Source organism: Stegostoma tigrinum, chromosome 8 (assembly GCF_030684315.1).
Source record: "Stegostoma tigrinum isolate sSteTig4 chromosome 8, sSteTig4.hap1, whole genome shotgun sequence".
Taxonomy (NCBI): Eukaryota; Metazoa; Chordata; class Chondrichthyes; order Orectolobiformes; family Stegostomatidae; genus Stegostoma; species Stegostoma tigrinum.
This window is the reverse complement of record NC_081361.1, coordinates 44684594-44707919: the sequence shown is the minus strand read 5'-3', so window position 1 is coordinate 44707919 and position 23326 is coordinate 44684594. Positions and strand designations below refer to the sequence as shown.

The 23326-nt window shown below is 38.8% G+C and overlaps 1 protein-coding gene across 3 annotated transcripts in view; it reads left to right on the top strand.

Annotated features, from left to right (window-relative positions):
- tprb (translocated promoter region b, nuclear basket protein) overlaps positions 1-23029 on the top strand; it is a 137720-nt gene extending 114691 nt beyond the window's left edge. The window contains exons 43-51 of one of the 3 annotated variants that reach the window (XM_048538935.2): positions 1275-1456; positions 6069-6140; positions 7879-7973; positions 9653-9759; positions 14007-14108; positions 18424-18583; positions 19324-19439; positions 20191-20289; positions 22838-23029. In XM_048538935.2, coding sequence (XP_048394892.2) covers positions 1275-1456; positions 6069-6140; positions 7879-7973; positions 9653-9759; positions 14007-14108; positions 18424-18583; positions 19324-19439; positions 20191-20289; positions 22838-22893 — 989 coding nt within the window. In that variant the 3' untranslated portion in view covers positions 22894-23029. Of the gene's footprint in view, positions 1-1271; positions 1457-6068; positions 6141-7878; positions 7974-9652; positions 9760-14006; positions 14109-18423; positions 18584-19323; positions 19440-20190; positions 20290-22837 lie in introns of all 3 variants that reach the window. The other 2 variants (XM_048538934.2, XM_048538933.2) reach the window with 2 other exon arrangements.
- Positions 23030-23326: the final 297 nt, after the last annotated feature.

The following is a 23326-nucleotide window of genomic DNA, read 5'->3' as shown; positions in this document are numbered from 1 at the left end:
GTCCTGTACTCAGAGTTATTAAAATTTCACAATCTAACCGTGTCCCAAAAATAGCCAACGATCTTTTTTAAACATGCCTGTGAGTGTTAACGATCAGTTCAGGTCTTTGTTTATGTTCAAAACATCAGGCTCCAATTCTGAAGAAACTTAACTTGCTTCTGTATGGTGACATGCTGAAGCCACCTCTTGTTTCCTGTTCGGTAACAAAATAACCTCCAATCCACATTCAACTTCATTATTTCGTTCAAACCATTTTCAGAAAACAGGTGGGCAAGAATACCACAAAATGTTACATTTTGAGTCAACCATCCTCTGCCACCAGTGTCATACTCCAAGAGAGATATTTGAACAGAATTCAAAGTCTAAACTTTTGTGAGAGCTTTATTTCAGTTAACCATGAAACTATGAAAGCCTTCCTACACTGAGTAGCTCCAGTATTTTATTAAACCAATTCAAACACCTTTAACTCAAAATTAATGTTGTCTGTTCCCTCATTCCATTCCATCTCTGGAATTCCTTCAGGCTACATTAAATAACATGCAAAACAGAATTGGTCGCTCGTGCTAAAAGACCAAGTTTGTAGCTTTGTGTGAGGAGGCAGTCTGAAAAGATACCTGATGTCAGGGTGTCATCGAAAGACTTCTTTTAATACAGCCTACTATTAATTTAGTACCGTTGTTATTACTGTTCTGTGTGATGTGCATTTCATTAAATAAAATGTCAAAACTACAGCTATGTAGTAGAATGGAATTTTTTCACAATATTCTTCACAATTTCTTCACATTCTGAAAATGGTTTGAATGAAATAATGAAGTTTGAATGTGAATATATCCACACTACAGCTTTTATTGACATATTTGTACTTAATTGAGTAGTGTGTGTGGTTGGAATTGTATGTCCTTCTTGACTACAACCTGCATGATGATGTATTAGAGATTTCAACGATTTTTTGAAACTTGAGAGGTAGACCTTTGGCATTAAGGGAAAACAAAGAAGCAATTTAATCAATCAAACTAGAAAACACACAAGTGACACAACAAGTTGATCTTGCGATCAGAAGGAAATAGTTTTATCCAAAAGTCTGTTTACTCCGCATGGGTGGTATCCATGACATTATGACGCAAAATTCCAATTTGTCAAATTTGCGGGTTAGTTGTAAAGTAGGACCAGGTATAGCTAAAATGGTAATTGTCTTTTTGGTTATGGAACACTGTTTTTAATTAGGACACACTGCCTATGACCAAAAATAATTTTTTCTTTTTTTGTATCAGCAGCTGGCGGTGAAGGGAATATCCCCACCACAGATTCCTATACTTCAGAAGGTTCTCGAGAACAGCAGGCCATGTCTGAAAGACAGGCCCCAAGACTGCTGCGGTCACCACGGAGACCACCTCATCCTCTTCCTCCACGATTAACAATTCAACCGCCAGCCCAAGAACTGGGACCACCAGCACAGGTAGTGTTTTTTTAACCAACTTGTTCAGACACTTCATAACACCCCTCTAGGACAGGTAGGATTTGAACCCAGATCTTTTGGACCACTGGTATGAATGCTGTCTCTGCATCACAAGTCTCCTTTCTCCTGCTCAGGTAAATATTTTCTAAAATGCATGTTCAGACCATCTTATAAACCCCTGGAGCAGATGGGACTTGAGCAGGTGAGTCTCCGAGTCCACAGGTAGGAACACTACAGTTACACCACAAGCCCCTCCACCTGCACAGGTAAATATTTGATTAACCTATTTGGATACATTGCAATACACCTCTGGATGTGAATCTTGTACCTGGACCTTCTCATGCAAAGTTAGGGACACTGTGCTATAAGACCTTCCCATCAATACAGGTACCCTGAGCTTAATGGTCAAATAATACTGCTTATTCTACCCTTTAATTGTAGCCCAGAGCTTTAAAAGAACAATTTGTTACTCAGCCAAAGTAGACTGGGTGTTGTCCACAAATTGAAGTCACTAGTAACATTTGTTTATAGCTTTGAGTGCATGATTAAATGTACACTGCCTCCCTGAGTTTCCCAACCTTGTTGAATTTTGGGCAGGACAAAAGTGTGCAAAAGTGTGTTCCTTTGACTTTGTTCTCTGTTATCCTTCAAATGGCCACAAGTTTTGACAGGTTGTCGTATACCCAGTATACAAGTTTGAATTAATAATTGAAAAGTAAATGTCTCCCTTTTCATTCCTTACCACTTGATTTTTCTGTCACTGTCCCAGATTTGAGACCTACTTCAATGAGTCAACCTTGTTTCTTTTTCGCTTCAAAGGATCAGTTGGGGTACTTTTCACTTACTATGTCATTATGAGCAGATATTGTCCTCCCTTGAAGGCATTCACATCCAGTATGTTTCCTGGGCTAATGCATTCAACTTGCTTTCTGCCCTAGTTACCCTACTTGTATTTTCTTTGTGCCAATAGATGGAGGATCATTGCTCATCACTGAGTCATGATCAAATCCCATCCATCTGCGATCTTGCTTTGCGTGATCGTGTTGGCATTATGGTTTTGATTGTTGAATGTATAGCATACAATTTTCCATCTCCCCTATCTGTGCAGCTTTGTAGGCAGAGTCTAATTACATCTCACTTTGTTCCTTTGCTACTTCTATCACCATTTAAGTTACCCTTGTGCTGTTCCATCCCCGTCCTCTGCCCTTTAAACCCTCCTTCCTTTATGCCCTGTCCTCCCATGTTCCACCCTAATACCTTCTATCGCTGAAATTTAATCCACTCATGAAGTAAAAGCACCAGTGGGATAATTGCTAGCCATCGAATGTGATCTGAGAGTTTTGCCTCTGCAGTCTTGGAATACTTTTCCTAAAAGGCCCGATAAGCATGTCTCAGCAAATCCTTGTAAGGAAAGAAGGTTTCTCTTCATTTGTGAAACTGTCTGTATTATTGATCTTGAATTGAATCAAATAGGTTCATACTGGATGTCAAGTAAGGATAATGTGTTAGAGATAATTGGAACTGCAGATGCTGGAGAATCTGAGATAACAAAGTGTGAAGCTGGATGATCACAGCAGGCCAAGCAGCATCTAGCTTTAGTGCTCTAAGGATAATGTGTTGTTGAGTAGCTCAAATAAAACTTCTATGTATTTAGCAGTAATGGTCTGGGAGAGTTAGGATATCTGTCAGTATGCAAGAACGCTACCCATTGTGCCTGCTGTACTTTTTTGTTTGCAGTGAAGGTCAATCTTTGAATTTCCTTTGAATCTCTTGTGTACGCCATGATTGTACCGTAACTGGTAAATGGTTGTCAAATCAAGTTTCAGAACAAAGCAATTTGTAATTGCCTTCAAAAAGTGCTTTTTGAATGGACAATTGTATGTAGCAGACATGAACTAATAAATGGCTGTAGTCGCTTAGAAATTCTCTGGTTACAAGTTTTCAAATTCGAATGATCTCCAGTAGTGGTGCTCACTGGATGAGCAGGCTGTGTGGTGACTTGTGCGGATCTAATTGGAGACAAGTTGTGGTGACTGTATGAAGGCACACTGTAAATTAGGGTTTCAGGGCTGTTGTCTAGAGACATGTGCCAAAGAAATGACCAAATTGCAGTCACAGGAAAATGCAGTCTTTACAAAGATGCAAGCTAGTTAAGCTTCTTGTACACAAGCTCTTTGTAATGAAGATATACATTTATTACCTTTTTTACATATTCAACCTTTACAATGCCTTGATTTAGAATATCTGGACATATTATTGCCAGATTAATGAGTTGGAGTCTGAATTATTTTGAGCGTTTTGAATAATTATGTATTAGTATAGAACTATTATGGACACATTGATTTTTACAGCACAAGGGTGAAGTTCAGGCCGCAGTGTCTGCTGGTCAACAAATGCATCTTAGCACGCTAATTCCATTTTTCAGCTTTTGGCTCATACCCAAGGGCTGTGGTAGTACAATGTCTAAATGCTGTTTAAATGTTACCAGCATATCTGACTAAACCACAATTTCAGGTTGAAAATTCCAGTCTGTGAAAATGCTCTGATCCTAGAATCAGAGTGCACAGAAGAGGTCTTTGGCCCATCAGATCTACACTGTCAAAGTTACACTAAATCTGCACTAGCCCCACCTACCAGCACTAAGTACAACAGCTTGAAGGTTATGACATTTCAAGTGCTTATCCAAGTAATTTTTAAAGGTTGAGTTTACCTGCCTCAACTACCCTCCCAGGTAGTGCTTTCCAGTACCCCACTAGCCATTTAGTGAGAAACCTTTTCTTCAAATCTCTCCAAATGCCTACCTTTTCATTTTAAAAATATGCCCCTTGTTATTGACCCTTTGACTATGGGGAACAGTTGCTTTCTGTTCACCCTCTGAATGCTCCTCATAATTTTATATGTCTATCATGCCTGCCCCACCCCCTTCTGTGAAAACATTTTGGTTGTTGCCTCCTCTATTAATGAACTGTCATCCTATGTGCCCATACCAGATACCGTCTCAACCTTTGCTGCTCCAGGGAAAACAGCCCCGGTCTCTGGTCTTTCCTTTTAACTCTGACTTTAGAGCCCATGTGGTGTCCTGGTGAATCTTTTCTGTACCCTCTCAAGTGCAATTAAATCCATCCCATAAATGTGCTGACAAGAACTGAAGGCTTTATCCTAGGTGTGGCACTCAAACTGTATAACCTCCCTCATCTTGCTTTTAGTAGCTCAAGTATAGAATTCAGATATTCCATGTGATGCCTTACCCAGCTGATTTATGTTCCCCGCTATCCCGAAGCATCTCTGGTCATGCACGTTAAGGTGCCTCTGACCTCCTGTTCTTTACAGGATCTTGGTGTTCAGTGTAATCCCTTGTCTTGTTGGTCATCCTGTCCATCATAATTTTCCAGTTTGACTTCCACTTGCTAGCGCTCTGCCCAACTGACTAGTTCCAGTGATTATCCTCCTGCAATTTGTGGCTCTCCTCATCATTATTCACTACCCTACCAATTTTTGTTATCCATGAACTTTGTGATTCCTCCCCCTACGTTTTATTACAGCTCAATAATTGTATACCACAGCGTTATGGAAGTAGGTGCAGTCATTCCTCCAACTATGCATTTATCTGCTCTGTCGTTCTCACCTTAATACTCATTAGCCTGTGGCAGTAAGAGTAACTCTGAGATTAATAATTTTTTTGACAATCAGCTTTTTGATTTCATAAGTCATTTGTCCTACTTGATCCACGAGTGCACCCCCTCCCCTGCCCAGCACACTACTTGTGCACCCATTCTGAGACATTGTTGGCCCTGGCACTTCAAGGGTACGATAACTCCAGGATGGTGAGTGTGTGGCCATGGAATCGCCATCTGCTCTCTTATGTAATGAACCCCTAATCATTATTGTCCTTCCATATTTCTTGGTCTCCCACTTCACTGTCAGTCCATCTGTCTGGCATTGGTTATACCTGGCCTCCATTCATTCTCACCGTTTTCCAAACCATTGAACAGTTTACAAGTGAGATCCATTGGGGGATTCCTTCGCTGTCTGCCTGGTCCCGTTCTTTCTGACAGTTAGCATTGCATCTCTGTGTGAACTTCCTGAAGCCATGGATTGAACATGTCCTGAAATATGCTGTGCACGAACTCCACTGTCTTGTCAAAGTACCAGAGAAAGATCTTGCTGTCCAAAACATAAAGCTCAGGTTGTTCCAGCTAGAAGTATCTCCGCCACACTACTTCATCCAGACCACAGGAATTGCAGGGATTCCCACGTAGTACAGGATGTGCAAGTCGACAAGCCCCTAGACATTTGACCTAAATAGAATATAAGACCCATGCAATCATCTTTATGCCATTAATCAATTTAGTCCCATGCAAGGAGTAGCTAAAGCCACTCCAGAGTTAAAGCAATGCTTTTCTTCTCAGCAAGAAGGTTTAAGGAAAAATGTACATTTGTAGAAGTATTCTGTACAGCGTCGTTTCCTTGCATGTTTGAAGGATACCATCTAAAATCTAAGAAGTCTGGCCTGTATTATTTTTCAATGACAGTTGTCTGTCTGATTTTGACATTGGTGCAGTTTTGTTTGATGTTTATAGTCTGCGTGTAAGAATATTTTTCTGTTCTTCAGCGATTCCCACCTGCAAGGCGGCCTTCATCAAGCCGAGGAGGAATTCAGCTTACTCCAGGTGTTGGAGGTGTGGTAAGTAATGGAATAACTGAAATGTGTACTTAAAGTTTATAGGGTCATAGTTTAACTCCTTATTTGCAGTGTTATTTGCCATTTTGATGCACGATCTTGAATTTTTTTGCACTAGGTTAGTTTTCTGAAATCAAAATTCCCAGTTTAAATGCTTTGGTTTACTTAAAGTTGGCAGTTATTGCAAATTTACATTTATGCCAACCTGAATTGTTCTTGAACTTTTTTTTGTTGAATGATCCCTTTTCAAATGACTTGAGGATTATGAATCTTAATGCCAAAAGGTATGAACTACTCAATGGGGAAGCCCTAACAGCATACTGTTTTAACACCTTTGAGAAAATAGACATATAGACAAGCCTATTGCTGAAAGTCAAGGCAAACAACATATTTGAGTTGTGTAGAACTACAAGCATCTGGACATTTGAGAAATGAACTTTTTTACAGCCAGTTTTGGGAATTTTAGAATGAAATGAGGAAAGAATGGTTTTGAAACCAGAAATTACAAGAATTTTTGAATGATTTGAAAGCAACTAACTTGATATTCATAGGCAATACTCTTTGCTAAGCAGTGGTTGCAGACAAATTGAAGGATTGTGTACAAATGGGGCTTTGGCTGACGTTTGGGGATTAGTAACCAGTTATGAATGACAAAGGTTTTCTACCTGCCAGCAATTATGTCATTGGTTCTCAGGTAGCTGAATGGTTTAGGTTGTGAACAAGATACAGAGAAGAATCTCCGTTCTCTGCAGTAAGCCGCCTTAAGCCATTTTAAAGTTTATCTCAGCTTCAGCATTTTCTGTAACCTATGACATTTAATTGATAAGTCAGGTTTTATCAGTTTAATTGATAAAACAGACCTTTTTATAAGTGAACTAACTACCCAGTGCCCCTCATAAATCAATGGAAGCATCTAGTAACGGATGATAGTGAAAGGCGGTCCGGCGGCTCAGTGCCTGTAACCCGGCCTCTGTTCCAGCCAGACGTGACATGACTGTGTGTGCAGAGGTTTCCTCCGGGTGCTCACGTTTCCTCTTGCAGCCCAAAGATGTGCAGGTTAGGTGGATTGGCCATGCTAAATTGCTGATAGTGCTCAGGGATGTGTAGGTAGGTGGATTTGCGACAGGAAATGTAGGGTTACAGGGATACTCTTCAGAAGGTTGTTGCTGACTTGATGGGCCAAATGGCCTGTTTCCCCACTGTCAGATTTTAATGATTCTATGACTGCATAAGTGTTCTTAACAGCATAAGATTAATCTCAGCAACTGTTGTGAATAGGACCCAATGAACTGCATTCCCATCTTCTCCATCCATAAGCACACTTTTTCTTCGGTCTGTGTTGTGTTATAACAGGGCGCAGGGCATTTATAAGAGGGATTAGAGTTATTTGTCAAAAGTTCACAACCATCAATTTACATTTTTTTGTTAAATACAGAAAGCTGTCCATGCTTTTTCAACCTGGGTGTAGAAGATGGGCGAATTGGGTAATTTTGCATGCTTTTTAAGTTAAGTTTTTTTTTGACACCCTTGAGAAGAAAGGTGCTTAATTTCCAGTGTGCTGCTCATATGATAGTCACTTCAAAATTTGTGCTCCTCAAATAGTAGTATTTTTTAAATCTAGATATGAGAGTATAGCTAAATTTGAGGAGCTTGTCAAATGATGCAATAGGTTTAAATTGCTGTCAGTTTGTCTCTTTGTTTTCTGCCCATACTGTGAATCTCTGATTTATCCTTTCTTTAGCAGCAGCACTTCTTTGATGAAGATGACAGGATGGTACCAAGTACGCCGACTCTTGTTGTGCCTCATCGATCAGATGGCTTTGCAGAAGCTATTCAGTAAGTTAAATACTGGATTATACAGTTTTTTTTTGAAGAAGTGATGATGTCAGAGTGCTGGCCATTGCCTAAGTAGACTTCAGTTAAGTGTTCAAGACTTCACAGTAAACAAGTTAGCAAAGTTAGATCATGTGGAATACAGGAAGAACTGGCCGTTTGGATACAGAATTGGCTTGAAGATGGAGACAGAGGGTGATTGTGGAGGGTTGCTTTTTGGACCGTAGGGTGGTGTGCTGCAAGGATCAGTGCTGGATCTGTTGCTTTTTGTCATTTATATAAATGATTTGGATGTGACCATAAGAGGTATGGTTAAGAAGTTTGCAGACGACACCCATGTTGGTGGTATAGTGAACAGTGAGGAAGGTCACCTCAGAGTACAACGGAATCTTGATCAGATGGGCCGAGGAGTGACAGATTTGAGTTTAATTTAGATGAATGTGAGGCGCTGCATTTTGAAAAGACAAATCAGGAGAGGACTTAGACGCTTAATGGTAAGGTCCTGGGAAGTGTTGCTGAACAAAGAGACCCTGGGGTCCATGTTCATAGTTCCTGGAAAGCCGAGTTGCAGACCAGAAAGTGAAGAAGGCATTCGAGTACTTTCCTTTTGTAGTTTAGTGCTCAGTTCTGGTCTTCCTGTTATAGGAAAGATGTTGTGAAACTTGGAAAACGTTCAGAAAAGATTTTGCATGGGTTGGAGGCTTTAAGCTACAGGGAGAGGCTGAATAGACTGGTGCTATTTTTCCTGGAGTGTCGGAGGATGAAGAATGACCTCTCAGAAGTCCATAAAATCATGAGGAGCATGGATAACGTGGAAAAAACAAGGTCTTCCCCCAGAGTAGAGGAGTCCAAAACTCGAGGGCATAGGTTTCAGGTGAGGGGAGGGGAAAGATTGAAAAGGGACTGAAGGGGCAACTTTTTCACAAAGAGGGTGGTGCATGTATGGAGCTACTAGAGAAGTGGTGGAGGTTGGTACAATTATACCATTTAAAAAGGCATCTGGATGGGTAAATAGGAAGAGTTTAGAGGGATATAGGCCAAATACTAGCAAACAGTAGTAGATTAATTGAGGATAAGTTGGGCTGAAAGATCGCTTTCCATGCTGTACAACTCCATGACTAGGTCTATATCCTGGCGGATGTGAAAGTTTGATTAAAATACCAAAATAGTGTTAAGTTTTAAAGTGGATACCTTTTGTCCAGTAAATAAGATTTTTTTTGTTCAAAAGTAAGAACTGAATTCATAAATTTCAAATGCAGCTCTAAAATGTGTTCAGTGAATATTTGTGACTTTTGCAGTAAATATTGAGTAAAATTTTCAAGTTGAAAACTCTGAACTTTTTGTGTTCTGATTGAAACCAAGTTATGAATTTGCTTGGAGGTAAAGTAAATATATTTTGATACCAGATGGCCTTTGAGATTTTTTGATTTGTCATCGACGTAAAATTGGTATCAGGGAAGCAGACACTTCATGTACTATTTTTGTGATTGTACGTTAAATGAAATTTTTTTCAAGAATAAGCAACTGGTCATAGCATGAGTTAGTCTGTGGGAGGATATAAATAACTGACTACGTGCTTTGCCAAATGTGATGCATAGAGAACTTTGCAAAAAAAACTAGATCTGCTACACAATTTTCACTATCATCTAAGCTGGAAATTGATTTTTGGAAGCTGTGGTTAGTTCTCCCCAGGTTATTGGAGTTCCTCGATTCAGGTTTGGACCCCCTGAAGATATGTCTCAAACCAGTTCAAGTCAGTCAGATCTCGGACAGTTGGCATCACAAGGAGGTAATTATTTTACAAAGGTTTCAAAAGCTTACTATAAACAGTAGCTGTTACAATTTATGCTGAAATGAGGAAGGTACGTGTGATAATTGATTCTAAACTTAAGTTGCAGTTGATGTTGCATAAATCAGTATTTCCGTTCATATTTGGTAGATCATTGAGTGTCAATAATTGTGGTTCAGATTTTCTGGATTCATACTTCAAGGCTGCTGTATAGGATAGAGAACAAATTGAGTCAATGAAGGCATTTTTGAAAAAGCAGTACGTTAATCATGGGTGACTTGATCTTAAAGATTGAGAAAACTAAATTGGAAAATGTTCCAGCAAAGAAAAATTGAGTACAAAAACAGAAGTTGCTGGAAACGTTCAGTAGGTCTACCAGCATTTGTGAAGAAAACAAGCAGTTAATGTTTCAGGTCTGGTGACCCTCAGAACTGATGGTAGCTTGGAAAATGTTGGTTTATATGCAGAAGATAGGGAGGGGGGTGGGTAGGGAGTAAACACTAGGATAAAGGAAAGAGTCAAGTGGAAGGATGCTTCTCGGACTGAAGGCCTGTGACTAGTGGTGTGCCTCTGATTTGTAGCAAGTTTAAAAAATAGCCTGATCTCCAGTTAGTTCACAAAATATTGTTCTAGGAAACGATCTCAAACATTCTTTTTTCCTAAAAAATAACCCAAAGAACTGCAGATGCTCTGTATCAGGAATAAAAACAAAAGTTGTTGGAAAAGCTCAGTAGCTCTGCCAGCATCTGTGAAGAAAAAGATCAGAGTTAATGTTTTAGGTCAGGTGACCCTTCTCCAGGATTGATGGTAGCCAAGAAAACGTCGGTGTATATGCGGAAGATAGGGTGGGGGGGATGGGGTATGGAGTGAATGACAGGATAAAAGATAGAACCCAAAGGGAGAGAAGTGGAAGGATGCTTCTTGGACTGAAGGCCTGTGACTGGTGATGGGTCTTGGGTTGGTGCTGGGTCCACAACTGGCGACGATGTAACACTTACCCAGTTACCTCATCTCTTCCTAGTATCCAAGGACACAAACATACCTTCCAGCTGAAGCAACACTTCACCTGTACTTTGCACAATCTAATTTGCTGCTCACAATGTGGGCTCCTCCACATTGGGAAAACAAAGCGTAGACTGGGTGACAGCTTTACAGAACATCCCCAGTCTGCTTGCAAAAAAGGCCCTGAACTTCCACTTCCCTGCCAGTTTAACACACCACCTCATTCCAGGCTTGCTGCAGTGTTCCACCTTGAGTATGAATAATTGTGGTTCAGATTTTTTTGGATTAACCCTTCAAGTCTGCTGTATAGGATAGAGAACAAATTGAGTAAATGAAGGCAAAGTTTAAAAAGCAACATGGGTGACTTAATTTTAAAGAACACCTCATTTTCCACTTGGGGACCCTGTAGCCCTCCACATTCAATATAGAGTTCAATTATTTTAGGGCCTAAACTTTTCCTCAATTATTACCACTACACTCTACCTACTGTTAGTCACTAACAGTCCCCATTAATAGATATTCAACCTCCTGGCCATATCATCATCAACTCCTTTGTCTGTCCAACTGTTCTCATAGTCATCGAGTCTGACAGCCCAGAGACAGGCCCTTCGCTCAAATGGGTCCATGCTGACCAAAATGACCATCCATGCTAACCCCATTTCCCTGCATTTGGCCCATACTCTTCTAAACATTTCCTGTCCATGTATTCGTACAAATGATAAAACAGTTTAATAATCTGAGTAAAAGATCCCCTGGGAACAGTGACTGTAACACCAGTATAGTGTCACATTCAGTTTGAGTGTGAGAAAGTTAGATCAGAATCAGTTGTGCTGAAGTTGAAATAAGGATAATTACATGGGGATGAGGGAAGAATTTGTTGGAGTGGACTGGGGAAAGAGGTTAACAGAAAAGACATTTGAAGAACAATGGCAGACTTCTAAGAAAATAATTCATCACTCGGCAAACATATAGTTCTCACTGAGGCAGGAGGGACCCAGTAAAATGAACTGGCCATGGTTAACTAGAAAAGTTTAAGGTCAGGGTCAGATTTAATAAAAAAAAATGTGACATGGTTTAGGGAAGTTTCAAAGGGCAACAAAAGATGCCCAAAAGAATAATCAAGGCAGAAGGGTGGTTGAAAACAGACAGATCCTTTTAAATTTAAAAAAAAGACAAGACCATGACCAAAATAAACCTTAGAAAATGAGTCTGGAAAAATTGGCAATGACAGACAAGTTTAACAAATACCTTGCTTCAGTCTTCACGATAGAGGCCGTTAGAAGCACTGCTCAAATACTAAGTTAAGGCAGAGGGAGGAAATAAGCACAATAACTATCATAATAGAAAAGTACCTGGGTAGCTCCTGTGGTTGAAGGCTAAAGGCAGATAGGTCCTGTGGACCTGATGGAGTGTATCCTAGGATATTACAGGAAGTAAACAGATATAGTGGATACACCAGTCATGATCATACATGAATCCTTCAATTCTGGAAATGTCCCACAGAGAATTGGAAAACTGCCAATGTAATACCCATATTCAAAAAGGGAGGTAGTCAAAGAAAAAGCTAACTACAGGCCAATAGTAAACTATCTGTTATTGAGAAGATTTTAGAGTTTATTATAAAGGATGAAAACAGAGCATTTAGAAAAACACTATATAATAAGGCTGAGTCAGCATGGTTTCATGACGATGAACTCATGCCTGACAAAAGTATTAGAGTTCTTTCAGGAGACAATAAACAGAATACTTGAAGTGGAACCAATAGATGCAATATTTTGGTTTTATTTGATAAGATACGACGTTCTGTAAAGCTGTCACCCAGTCTATGCTTTGTTTCCCCAAACAGCCCATAGTATTCAGGGTATTGTTATTAACATGGTTACAGCATTGGATGGTAACCTGTAACTACTGACACATTTATAATCTATAAATGACATTGGAAGTTGTACTTTTAGCAAAGGTTAAGAATGCAAGTTGTGAGGATGATGGTCTATATAAGGATATCAACAAGTTAAGTGAGTAGGCAAAAATTTGGAAAGGTGGAGTTGTGCATTTTGGCAGCAAAAGTGGAGGACCTGAATATTATTTGAATGGGGAAAGATTGCAGAAAGCTGTCGCACTGGGATATGGCATCCGTGTGCATAAATGATTTTTTTTAAAAAAAAGTTTGCATTCAAATTTAGTAGGTAAAAATAAAGACAATGGACCCTTGGCCTTTATTTCAAAGGGAATGAGATCTAGAAATAGGGAGGACTTGATGAAACCATGCAAACCCTAAACAGACCACAGCTGAAACACGGAACCAGTTTTGGGTCCCTTGTCTAGGGAAAGATGTCCTGTCTTGGGAGACATTCAAGAGAAGGTGCACTAGATTGGTCCTGTATATTGAGGGACTGTCTTATGAGAAGAGGTCAAGTATGTTGGGCCTGTACTCACTAGACTTTAGAAGAATAAGAGACCTCATTGAAACATACAGGATTCTTAGGCAGCCTGACAGCATAGATATAGCGAGGTTGTTTCTCCGTTGTGGGAAAATCTAGGACCAGAGGGCATAATCTGCCAATTCAAGACCAATGTGACTTCTTTCTTTCTGAAAATGGTCAGTGTTTGAAATTACTTGAGGCAGAAGACTGCAGAAACTGAGCCATCGTGTACATTCAGAGTTTTGAAGATTTTTTTTTGAATGAGTAAGAGAATCAAAGGCCATGGGGAAGTGGCAGGACAGTGGAGTTCAGGATTAACAGATTCAGCCAGGTTCTCATTCAGTGGCAGAACAGACTTGTTGAACTAACTGCCTGTTTCTGTTCCTGCACTTGTCTGTTTTTATAGTTATTTTCTAGATCATTTGTTTATGTAGTAGTCCTTTACTGGTTTGAAACTTAATTGAAACCTAGCATTTCACAAGTCACTCTGAAAGCTGTTGACTAAGAAGGGAATGCGCAAGCAGCCCAGGTTGCTTGCAACACTTCTGTACAGGAGTGCTAGTGACATTGAATTTGAAGCAGTACTCTGTGACACAAGTCATCATTTAGTCTCAAATGAAACGTCAAGCGTTAAAGAACAATGTGTGTTGTTAAATGCAGCTGTTACTAGTACTTGAATCACATGAAGTAAACAATGCTGCTTGGTTATGAAGTTATCCAGTCTGCTCTCTGTCTTACAACTTAAGAACAGGTGATGTGTGGAACATTAGCTTATTCTGATTTTTGTTCTGGAATTTACTGTAACTCACCTGGTTTCTATAGGTCTAGGAATGTATGAAACTCCCATTTACCTTGCTGCTGTTCATGAAGATGAATCTGGAGGTCGCAGTGTCCCAACTACACCACTGCAAGTTCACGCACCAGGTATGGATTTATTTTAATGAAAATGGAACTAACTGCATTTTTGGCAGAGTGCCCATAATGTAATTGTGTAATGACACTAAAGCTTAAGACCAGCTTCTCCTGCCCTTACAGTCAAAGTTCTATCTAACTGCTTGTTCTGCTATACAGACCTGAGGTTTGTGCATGGCAGTGGTTTCTGAACCAGAAGAAATTGTTGGGAACAGTGGACGACTGGTATGTGCAGAGCCTTTAAGTGGCTGCGTGACATGAAAGGATTATTGCTTATAACAATGATGTGGTTTTTTTGCCAGTTAAATTTGTAGCATAATTTCCAGGATAAAGGAATTGCCATCTTCCATGCATTGTTTAGCCATTTGACATTCCACAGCCGACCTCTTTGAAAGATCATCTGCAGTACTAAGCTTATTAAGTGTTTCTTAGTGAAAAGTTGCAACATGATGGCCCATTACAATAAATCCTTTCTAAAACTCTGGACCTATGATGGATCTCCGAGATGAATTTTACAGAAACTTCAATGGCCTGGATTGTGTCCTGTAAATAATTGATACAAGCTGTTTATTTACTTTTGCTCAAATTTCTGTGAGCCTTTACACTCACTCTCTATAGCAAGGCTAAAGATTTTGTGAATAAGAATAACAAGATTGCAGGGACGCCTGGTACATCTGCAAATTGTGGGAATGACATCACGCATTGAGACAGAGCCTTGTGACTGCTCCTTGGCTGTCTTTTCTGTTTGCAAATACCCAAGAAAAGTGATGCTTGCACAAGTTGCTACGTGTCTTGAGTAGACATATTTAGGTTTAGCATGCCAACTTTGTGCTACTTCACGTATTTTCATTTGATTTCATGGATGCGGTACTGGTGCATGATAGCTTCTAAAGGGATAGACACTTCAGATAGCAACCTACTTCCCTTTCTTGCACCTCTGCAACATTGCCTGTCTTACTGCATCAACTCATACCACTGAAGATCTCTTGTTACCTTTATTAAATTTGTATGCTAATTTTCTGACTCTCTAATGTGTTTAGCTTGATCTTGAACTTGTCCAGAATTTTGCCTGTATCCTCACTTGTGTCAGGTCCCTTTCATTGATCTTCACTGGTTACTTTGTCCTCCAATTCTGATTTATAACACTTTCCCCTCCTATCCCCTCCTATCACATCTTTACCTGTGACTTACCTTCCAGCCTTTGGAATGCTGCTTTCCTCTAACTCTCGTACGTACCATTGGATTACTAAAGCTCTCATTTATGAAATGCCTTCTGTTAAACCATCTCTCTCTCACGCTCCCTAAGCAATATCTAACCAAGATTTGTCTAGTTCTGATATCTCTAGTTTAGTGTCAGATTTTGTCTGATCATACAAAGCACAATAAAGAAGATTAGAAGCAAAGAAGTGTAGGCAATTCAGTATGACTGTGGTTGATCATCAAGCTCAACGGCCTAATTCTAACTCCTGTCCAATATCCCATGATAGCTTTAGCCCACAAGAACTTTATCTACCTCCTTGAAAATACTTCGTTTTTCCCTCCCCTTTGTTCTTTGGTAGTGAATTCCACAGGCTTACTACTCTGAAGAAATTTCTCCTCAATCCTAGTCCTGTCAGAATTTTGTAGGCTTCTATCAGATTCCCCACCACGCCACTACCCACTCCCCCACCAAAACAATTCTTCCAACCACCAGTGAATACAGTCCCAACTGCCTCAGTCTATCCTTGCACATCAATCCTGCCTTTCAAGTAATCAATTTCATAAACTTTTGCTGTACCTCTTTGACATCAAGGAAATCAATACAGTTTGCCTCAGTGCAGCCTGCTGAGTCTGCACACTTAGATTCAGTGATTAGTGTAGAAACTCATCTGGGTCTTGTTGAAATTTCTGCCTCCTGATTTACAGCAATTGAAATAATAATCTGTCTCCCTATTTTTGCACACAACGTCATATTTATCCATATTATATTGCATTTGCCCACTTGCTCAGCCTGCCCAAATCTCTGAGCAATAACTCCTCTGTATCCTTCTCTCTGTTCACACTTCCACCCAGCTTTGAGCCGTCTGCAAACTTTGAGTACTGAAGTACCTCGGGACATTTTACTAGGTTAACATTGCTATTTAAATGAAAGATATTGAGATGTACGGTTCTGTTAGACTTTTCATTATTTCATTGTTGAATGATATATCTTAGAACTTCAAGTCTACTGAATGGCAAAACAATACCAAATGCAAAAATTTACATTTAAGTCACCATATTTCATTTGTAAAATGTGTTGGGAATAACGAATGTAGCAATGTTGTATAAAGCTCCTCTTGTTTTCTTTATTATTTGTTCATGGGTATGGATGGAATTTATTATTCATCCTTAATTGCCCAGAGGACAGTTAAAACTTGATCACATTGCTGTAGGTCTGATGTCAGGTAAGGAAGGTAGATATCCTGACTTGAATGGTCTTGGTGAACCGGATGTGTTTTTATGACAATTGACAATGGTTATATCGTGACCATTAGGTGAGCTTTGTATTTCAGATCTTGAATTCAAAATTCAGCATCTGCCATGGTGTGATTTGAACTCCCATCCCAAAAGCAATAGCCTGAGATTCTGGATTGCTATTCTAGTGACCTACCCTGACATGACCAATTCTCCTTGTGTTATGAATGGAATGGATAACTTAATGGGCATATGGTGGCACAGTGGTTAGAACTGCTGCCTCACAGCACCAGGGACCTGGGTTTGATTCCACCCTGTTGCGACAGTGTCTGCGGTGTTTGCATGTTCTTCCTGTGTCTCTGTGGGTTTCCTCCCACACACTGAAGATGGGTGGATTGGCTGTGCTACTTGCTCTGTAGTGTCCAAGGACCATGCAGGCTATGTGGATTAGCCATGGAAAATGTGGGATTGCATGGATTTAATGGGTCTGTGTATGATGTTCTTCAGGGGTTGATGCAGACTCAATGTGCTCCTCCTCCACTTTAGGAATTCTCTTATTAACAGTTGCAGGTGTCTTCCTTTTTTTAACACTAAGCTTTGAAAACCAACAAATATTTTTGAGACTTTTTACCTTGTTTGGGGGGATTTTTCAAATAATTTACTCTGCAGTACTTTGTTTGATTCGCTTCTCTAATTCAGTAAGGATGGAAATATCCAGGTAAATGTGCAATGCCCAAAATTTAAACCGGTTGAAAGAAGACAGATGGAAGGAAGCTGACATGGAGCATAAGCACTAATGTGGATCTGTTGCCATGAATGACCCGTATGTGTAACAATCTCTTTTTCTGGTCACTTGATAATATGCAATTTATGCTACAATGTATTTAAAAATGATTTAACAAATTAGAACATTTTGAGGTTTTACAGAATCTTATGTTACTATACTGCTTAAATCTTAGTCACTCAATTTGAAAGAATAATTTTCCTTCACTTTTGAGATCTATCCTAAAGAACTTGCATTAAAAAAAGACACTACCTCATATTTTTCCAAGTGTAAAACTGGGTGCTGGGGCATAGTGACCCTTAAGACAGACTTTTATTCAGATGCTCAAGTATTATATAAATGAGTGTTCTGACTTACTTAATCACCACTTCCAAAACTGGAAAAAAATGGCATTGTCAGTGTTGACTACATTTTTACATTATCGTAGTGTGTGTTGGTAGCACTAAGATGACAAGTCACAGAACCTTCTGACTAGCTTGCTGGTTGCCCCTGTCACCAAAAGCCAGAACTCGGCCACTCACTAGACTGCCCAGGATGCAGGGAAGCCAGGTGAGGTGGTGGATGAAGAACTAAGGGCTATTTCTGAGTCTATGTCATTGGTTCTCTTATTTTATTTCAGGGCACCACTTGTATGAACGTTTTAGTGTTACTGTTCTAAAATTTAATATGAAATGCACAAGTCATTTCTATAATATTGTAATGCCTTTGCAGCGAGCTAGAGCTCTAGAGCTTGACTGCATAGCTATTTCCACATGTACTGTCAATTTGCCATCTAGCGGTGGCATTTGTAGTACACAATCATAGCAAAAACATTATAGTAAAAAATGAATGGCTTTTGTTATTGTGTAATATTATATTTAAAATATAATTCATTGAGTTGGAGTGCTGGATGTGGTTTTGACTATGTAAACATACGCAGGAGCTTCACACTCTTTGTGCAAAACACTTTTTTTTCATGTGTGGAGAAGCTGTAGCCCCTACAGTTTCCATTCATAGAATGCTACTTTCTCTCATTTAACTGATGTTGATTACTTGTAACACTTGACTGTCATGCTGAAATTTCAGCTTGCTTGGGTAAATAAAGTTTTTTGCTACTTTGATTTCTTTCAGTCACAGTTTTCAATGAGGGTGTACAATCAGATGTAACTGAACATGCTTCTCAGTCTGTTCCCATGGTTACAACATCCACTGGAGGCCTTTCTAGCACTGCAGATTCTGGAGGTGGTGATGATGGCGATGAAGTGTTTGTGGAAGGGGCAGACCAAGAAGGGTAAGATAAAAGCCAAGTGCCTCTCAATCTATAGTCCTTTATTAAGGAAAACATGTAAATATATTGTTATTTGACTTTTCCAGCCTTTGTTATATTTATTCATTTTAAACAATGAAAATGGAGGTAAGGTTATGAAATTATAGTTCGTTTAAATTGTTAATCACTTGTTTGGACCACTTTTTCCCCATTTTAGTCTTTTGTTTTTATATGTAATCTGTATCAGGGATTGGCTAGCTGGTGACCCTCAAATTAAACCATCACCAGTTATATCTCAGAGAGCAGGTGCTATTGTCTGGTAGTACTATGATGATTTTAGCTTTGTATTTTAGATTGTATGCTCAGTTTTACATTAACATGAGGCTTTTTATCTCTACAGGGAAGGGGCTGTAATTGATAGTTTAGATAAAACCAGTGACCTGGAATGTGTTCTGAATATTTTTATCATTCTTTCCACTTAGTCTATAGCGGGTGTGAATGACTTGCATCTGCCAGATATCGATTGGTATGTTAAAAATTAATAGGAGCTTTAAAAAAGCTCAATTCAGCAGCAAAGTTTGGCACTTCAGTTCTCTGTTTTTGTTTTAAAAGAGAGCTTTTATGTATGAGAGGAAGGTTTTCATAATTATTATAATAATTCATAATAAACCTAATTGTTTTCTCCTGATAACTTATTTAATTGAGAAGGTTTTCAGCCCCAAGAGGTTATTAGTTGATAAACTAAACATATCTTATTTGTTCAGTCTTGGTTCAGATGTGATGTTAGAAATTGAAGGGCATCAAGAGGAAGAATCTGCTCAGCAATCTGAAGAGGCAGATCTACCATCCACCAGCCAGGATCCTCCTTCTAGCTCAGCAGGTATGCAATTTGAAAGTGCCCTGGTAATTTTGTCACTTGTGATATCTGCAAGCATACACTCTCTGTGCAGTAAGCCTTGTGCTTGATTAGTACCAACACTGGTGCATTAATGCAGTGATGTATCACAAAATGCTTTAACAAATTAATGAGAGAGCAACCTGTACATCTTTAATGTGAAATTAAAGCTGTGCTCTCGCACTGTCTTGCATTCTTGCTCTCTCTTTCTCTCTCGTGTGTGTGTGTGTGTGTCCTCAAAAATAAACTTATAACATTGCCCCAGTTTATGAATGCTCAAATGCAGACTGGCTCAGGCCATTTTTATATATTGAAGTTTCCAGCACACTTGCATCAAAGGTCATTTCTCTGAATGTTGGTCATGTTTAATCTCCCCTTCTGTTCGCACAGTCCAGTTCACTTGAAATACAATACAGAATTGGAGTGGTGTGTTAAGACCATTGTAACTTTAAATGTTGTGTGTCTTGGTATCACATTAGTATGTGGTCACCCACTTTTCTCTAATAACAAGTTTTTCATTTCCTGTATGATTTAGTTTTCTTTTTCTAAAACAAGATTACTATCTAATGTAATAGGCGAATAGGTATCATTATAAATATTGACCTGTTCTATCTATAATGGAGTGGTTTAGCAGTAATAGAGCTTTGATAGCCAGCCATAACAGCAATACTTCTTGGACATGGGTGCACTGTTAAGTAATGGTATATTTGTGTTTATTAATTACATCTTCTGGTAGATGCCAGTGTCAGTCAGCCAAAACCATTGAGAAGAGTCCGACTTTATCCACAGATGGGGAGAACTGTTGCTCGAGGGCGTCAATTTATTAGCCGAAGAGGTAAGACCATCTTCAGTTTTCATTACGTGCAAGTTTGGAAAAAGTCTTATTCCGCATGACGAGGCAAGTAGTGGATATAATGGAAATAAAAACTCTACAAAAGAGAATGATAAACATAAGAAAGGAGGATTCTACACTGGTGACATAAGGCACAGTGCAAGCACTACTTGAAACTGTTTTCAGGAAGAAGAAAGCAGTGATTTCCAGTTGTCTGATATGGTGTGGGGGAAGAAACAAAAGGGACAGTATTATGGAGGAAAGGAAGAGTCACAGCTGCCGTTCACTATTTAGCCAGTACTTTATTTGTGCTAATATATTACCCCTCACCCCCATACCATGGGCTGTTATTAAGTAGCTTAACATTTCCTTTTGACAATCCAAATACATAGATCCACTGCTTACCCTTTATCTACTCTGCCTGTTAACAATTCAAAAATTCTAATAAGTTTGTCAGGCATGATTTTTTTCCAGTATTGTGAAGCTATGCTAACTCTTGTTGATCATATATTTCATATGTTTTATAATTGCCCTGTTACTAGATCTTTTATAATAGATGCTAATTTTTTTTCTCAATAGCAGACATTAACATAACTGACCTCTAGAGCTCTACTCTTTATCTCCTTCCTTTCTTAAAAGTGTTATGTTGACAGTTGTCTAATTCTTTGGGACTTGTAAAGAATCAAAGGATTCTTGGGAGATTTACTACCAGTGCATTACTATCTCTACAGCTACTGTTTCTAATATCCTCATACACCCCATCAGGTCCAGGAGTCTTATCAGTCTTTGGCCCCATTAGCTTCTCTCGCACTTTTTTTTTAGTGATATTTATTGTATTTCTTCGCTTCTTTTGTGGCCCTTAATTAGTTAGTAATTTTGGAGAGCTATGTTTGTGTGTTCTGCTGTGAAGACGTATGCAAAGTAGTTATTCAACTCCTCCATTTCTTGGCTCCTCACTATTTCAGCAACTTCATTCTCTAAGGGGCTTATGTTAAATTTGGACTTTCTCTGCATTTATACATATTTAAAGAAGCTGTTGATATTTTTTCCAAGTTTACCTGCACGTTTTCTTTTCTCCGTTATTTCGTTTGGTCATTTTTGTTCATAAAACTTGTCCTATCCTCTAACTTATCACTAATCTTTGCCATATTGAATGTTTTGTTTTTCAATTTGATGTTATCCCTAACTTCCCTAATTACCCATGATTGCCAATTTTTTTCTAGAATCTTCCTTTCTCACTGGGATATATGTTTGCTGTGAGCCATGAACTATCTTCTGAAACATTTGCCATTGTTCCTCAACAGTGTTTGCTTCTGAACTCCTTCCCCAGTCCTCTCTCTGCTAAATTTTATCACATTACGATCACTATTTCCTAGATGATGTCTTACTCTGACAATTTATTAAACTGGCCTCATTCTACATTATCAGAGTGAAATGTCCTGATCCCAATGTAATAATGTGCATAATGTTTTGTTCTTTGATATGGTCCCAAACACACACTGAATTTTTTGTTAGGACTACCTCTGCCAAACTAACTACCTTAATCTTTTTAAAGGTTAAAGTCATCTGTGATTAATGTGTTTCCTTTTCTACATGCCCTGATTCTTGTTCTTTATTCTTGTTACTGTTTAGGGAAATGTTATCTTTCCCCTTATTTTTACTTCCACACATATGGACTGTGTAACCTCCAATCTGAGATCACTTCTTGCTGATATACTTTATTCTCACCTATATTTAAAAATGCTACTCCAGCACCTTTCCCTTGTCCTTTCAAAAAGTGTCTCATTGCTGAATATTTCTTTTCCCACTTTTTAAATCTTCTTGTGACTATATCTCTGTAATGGAAGTGGGATCATATTTTTTGTTGCATTTAAGTCACTTTTTATATTCTGATTACTACCTGCGTTCAATTAAAGAGCCGTTAATTTTACCTTCACACCATTTCTTCTCCCTTTGCCCATATTTCTGCTGTTTTTCTACATCTGTTCACTCTGACCCGCTTTGGCTCTCATTACCCAAATAGCTACCTTGTCTTGCTGCCGTATCTTCTTGCCTTTGTAAGCCTACATTTCTCTAGTTTCTGCGACCCACATCCAAACATTACTTTGAAGTCCTTTGAATTGATCTGTGCTTACTATTTGGTTCAGTGGGTAACTTGATCCCAAATTCATTCTGACTTAAATTTGCCAATTTCCAGGACTGGGTTTTAGATTTTTGTTGTCTTCTGATTATATTCTTTGTTTGTAGAATTGAATGTCCTCAGACAGAATTTGAATTAAAATAAGTAGACTTTTCAATTCCTGTCTAAATCCTAATTTTTAGAATTACTAGCTGAACTGATTTTATTTGGGTAGTAAAAACAGCATATGCCATTGCATTTTCTTTTGCAGTCAAGTGCATGAACAGCAACCAAAACTTTGGAAGAATGTTGCATGCTCTCTAAATTTACATTAATCTCTTGATAGCAATACAAATTTAGGAAAGCAGTAGTATACTTTTAGGTTGATTGTTCAATGCTTCCATTTATTACTTTCATGTTTCTTATTTATAGGTATGAGTCATTCACTGTCAGGAAGAGGAATAAACAGAGGAGGAAATCATAACTGAAGAAATATACCCATGAAGTGTATGGGTCATTGGTTTGGCTTGTTACAATAGAACTAAAATTTCTCAACTTCATACATTTGTGGGTACTTGTCACAATGTAATCTTCTCATTGAAAAATAAAATGATTTCCTTTTGCGCTGTGTTGAAACGTGAATTTTTCTTTGGTTAATCACATCCATACAAATCCTTTGTTACACTTCTTCTTGTATCAGTGACTTTCTGGTTAACAGGATCAACGGTGTAGTACTTTTCTAAATAGAGAACAATCAAGTGAGCGGAAGATGTCAAACAGCATTTTACCTAAAACTAAATTAAGTTGTTCTCTGTAATTTGAACAAAAAGAACATCTAGAAAGGAGATGCTTATACTTACAGCATATCAATAAAATGCCTAGACTTCAGATCATGAATTATCTGACCTAGACCATTACAAG